The 1,950-nt window shown below is 43.0% G+C and overlaps 1 protein-coding gene across 1 annotated transcript; it reads right to left on the bottom strand.

The window, feature by feature from the left end:
- Positions 1–232: 232 nt before the first annotated feature.
- On the bottom strand, positions 233–1,743 carry LOC131643121 (uncharacterized). Its single transcript, XM_058913276.1, has 2 exons — positions 1,450–1,743; positions 233–1,399 (listed from the first exon to the last, which is right to left on the bottom strand). Exons 1-2 carry the CDS (start codon positions 1,741–1,743, stop codon positions 233–235), a joined length of 1,461 nt encoding a protein of 486 aa, XP_058769259.1.
- Between the last annotated feature and the right edge of the window lie 207 nt (positions 1,744–1,950).

Genomic DNA, 1,950 nt, shown 5'->3' with positions numbered 1-1,950 from the left:
AGAATTTGAGTTCATACAACAAAACACATAACCGTGTCACAAAGTGCTCATAAGGCATACAAAAGAAATCCAGAACATCAAAATGCGACCCCATCCAACAATCCTGGACATGGGCGACAAAAACCAAGCATAAACATCAAATCATCCATCATAGATCAAACAAATCTACCCCACAGTGATACTAGGATCGCCTAGCAACAGAATGAACTTCTCCATCTCCTCTCCATTGGGCTCAGAGTCTTCTTAGTTCTTCTTCAAGCCGAGCAGTCTTAGCCTTCTCTTCTGCTAGCTGTTTATCTGAATCCCGCTTCTGCCTCTTGAGACTACTCTCTGATCTCTGTAACTGTAGACACTCTTGCTGCTTCTGATACAATTCTTCCTCTAGCAACTCATAGGGACGCCTCCGGGCACTGGCTTGACTTGAACTTGCACCTTCGACTTGCTTGAGCTGGTGCATCAACCTCATCTTTGCATCTCTCTCTTCAAAGAACTTCAAATTGGTCTCTTGCTCTCTTTCATGCAACCTGTAGTTGGTAACCAGAGCATCCTTGTAAAGTTCTGTTGGCACAAATTCAGATAGAATCAAAGGAGGTTGCTTTTGAAGTGGTGCAACCCTGTCATATGGCAGCAACAAGTTTCCAACCCGTTTCACAATCCATTCAACATACGGTGTCAAAGCAAGTGATTCCTTCTTCCCTAAATGGGCTCCATTATGCTTACGGATCTTCTTCCAAGCCACAATTATCTCCTTCAACTTTTCTGGACCCGACCCCTTCTCAAAATAGACTGTCTCCGCTATCAAGTGATCTGCCGGCTTATCTTTCAACGTATACCCCAACTGACGCAAGGATACCACGGGATTGTAATTGATGCAACCTCTGGTACCAACCAAAGGAACATTATCAAACTTACCGCATCCAACAATCACTTCAGAAACGTTAATTCGATACTTTGGCCACTGGATGTCATAAGAGGTAAGTGACATAATCCTGTGGGTCCACTTAAGTGTCTCCCTTGTCTTCACAAAAGGTCCTTTGCTGGGCAACAAAGAGAGGAACCAGATGAACAACAATTGAAGGCAACAAGTGATAGCACCGCCACGTTTCTCATATCGGGAATGAACGGCATAGTAAGTATCGGCCAACAAAGTAGGAATAGGATTCTTTCCCATGAAGATGTGTATCGCGGCCGAGTCTACAAAATTGGGAACATTCGGGAACATCACAATCCCGTAAATAGCCACAGCAAGCAATGCATTGTACGCGTTCCAATTCTTTTTCTCAAATTCCTCTTTAGCTTTTCTCACCAAGAACTTCAAAGAGAACCCCGAGACACCTCCATTCGACTTCCAATTATCAGATACTTCTTTTATGCTCAAATAAAGAGCAGCAGCAATCAACTTGAAATTCAACTCTTTAGGAATGTCGATGAATGGCACTTCGCTTTTACCTTGAGATTAAGAATAATAGAGTACTCTTCCAATGTCGGAGCCAACTGGTAATCCTGGAACGTGAAACACCTCATTTCAGAATCATAGAATTGCATCAAAGTTTGCAAAGCAGGAGTATCAACCACGGTTTCCAACAAAGTCAAGATATTCCCATAATTGTCCGTGAAACTCTTCAAGCAGAAAGCGGTCATTAACGAACTCAAACCCTCTAAGGCGGTCAACGGCTCTCGAAAAAAGCTGTAGGTGTGCGTATGTCTCTTTGCCTCCTTGACAGTATCAATGGGAGTGTCCATCTTTAACTTGAATGAACTCCTGAATGTCCCTGAAAAACATGACATGCAAATGCTTATTATACATATCTTTTTTTTTGCGTTTCTTTTGGAAATAAATATGCTATGATGCAAAGTGGTGGGACTTGTTGCCGCCCACCAGGCATTCTGGACTGCCGGTAACACACATAGTATAGAGCCAAAGGTTCGCCCCCCAAATGTTATACCACA

Source organism: Vicia villosa, unplaced genomic scaffold (assembly GCF_029867415.1).
Source record: "Vicia villosa cultivar HV-30 ecotype Madison, WI unplaced genomic scaffold, Vvil1.0 scaffold7, whole genome shotgun sequence".
Classification (NCBI taxonomy): domain Eukaryota; kingdom Viridiplantae; phylum Streptophyta; class Magnoliopsida; order Fabales; family Fabaceae; genus Vicia; species Vicia villosa.
Note: the sequence above shows the minus strand (reverse complement) of the source record. Positions and strands in the feature narration are given on the sequence as shown.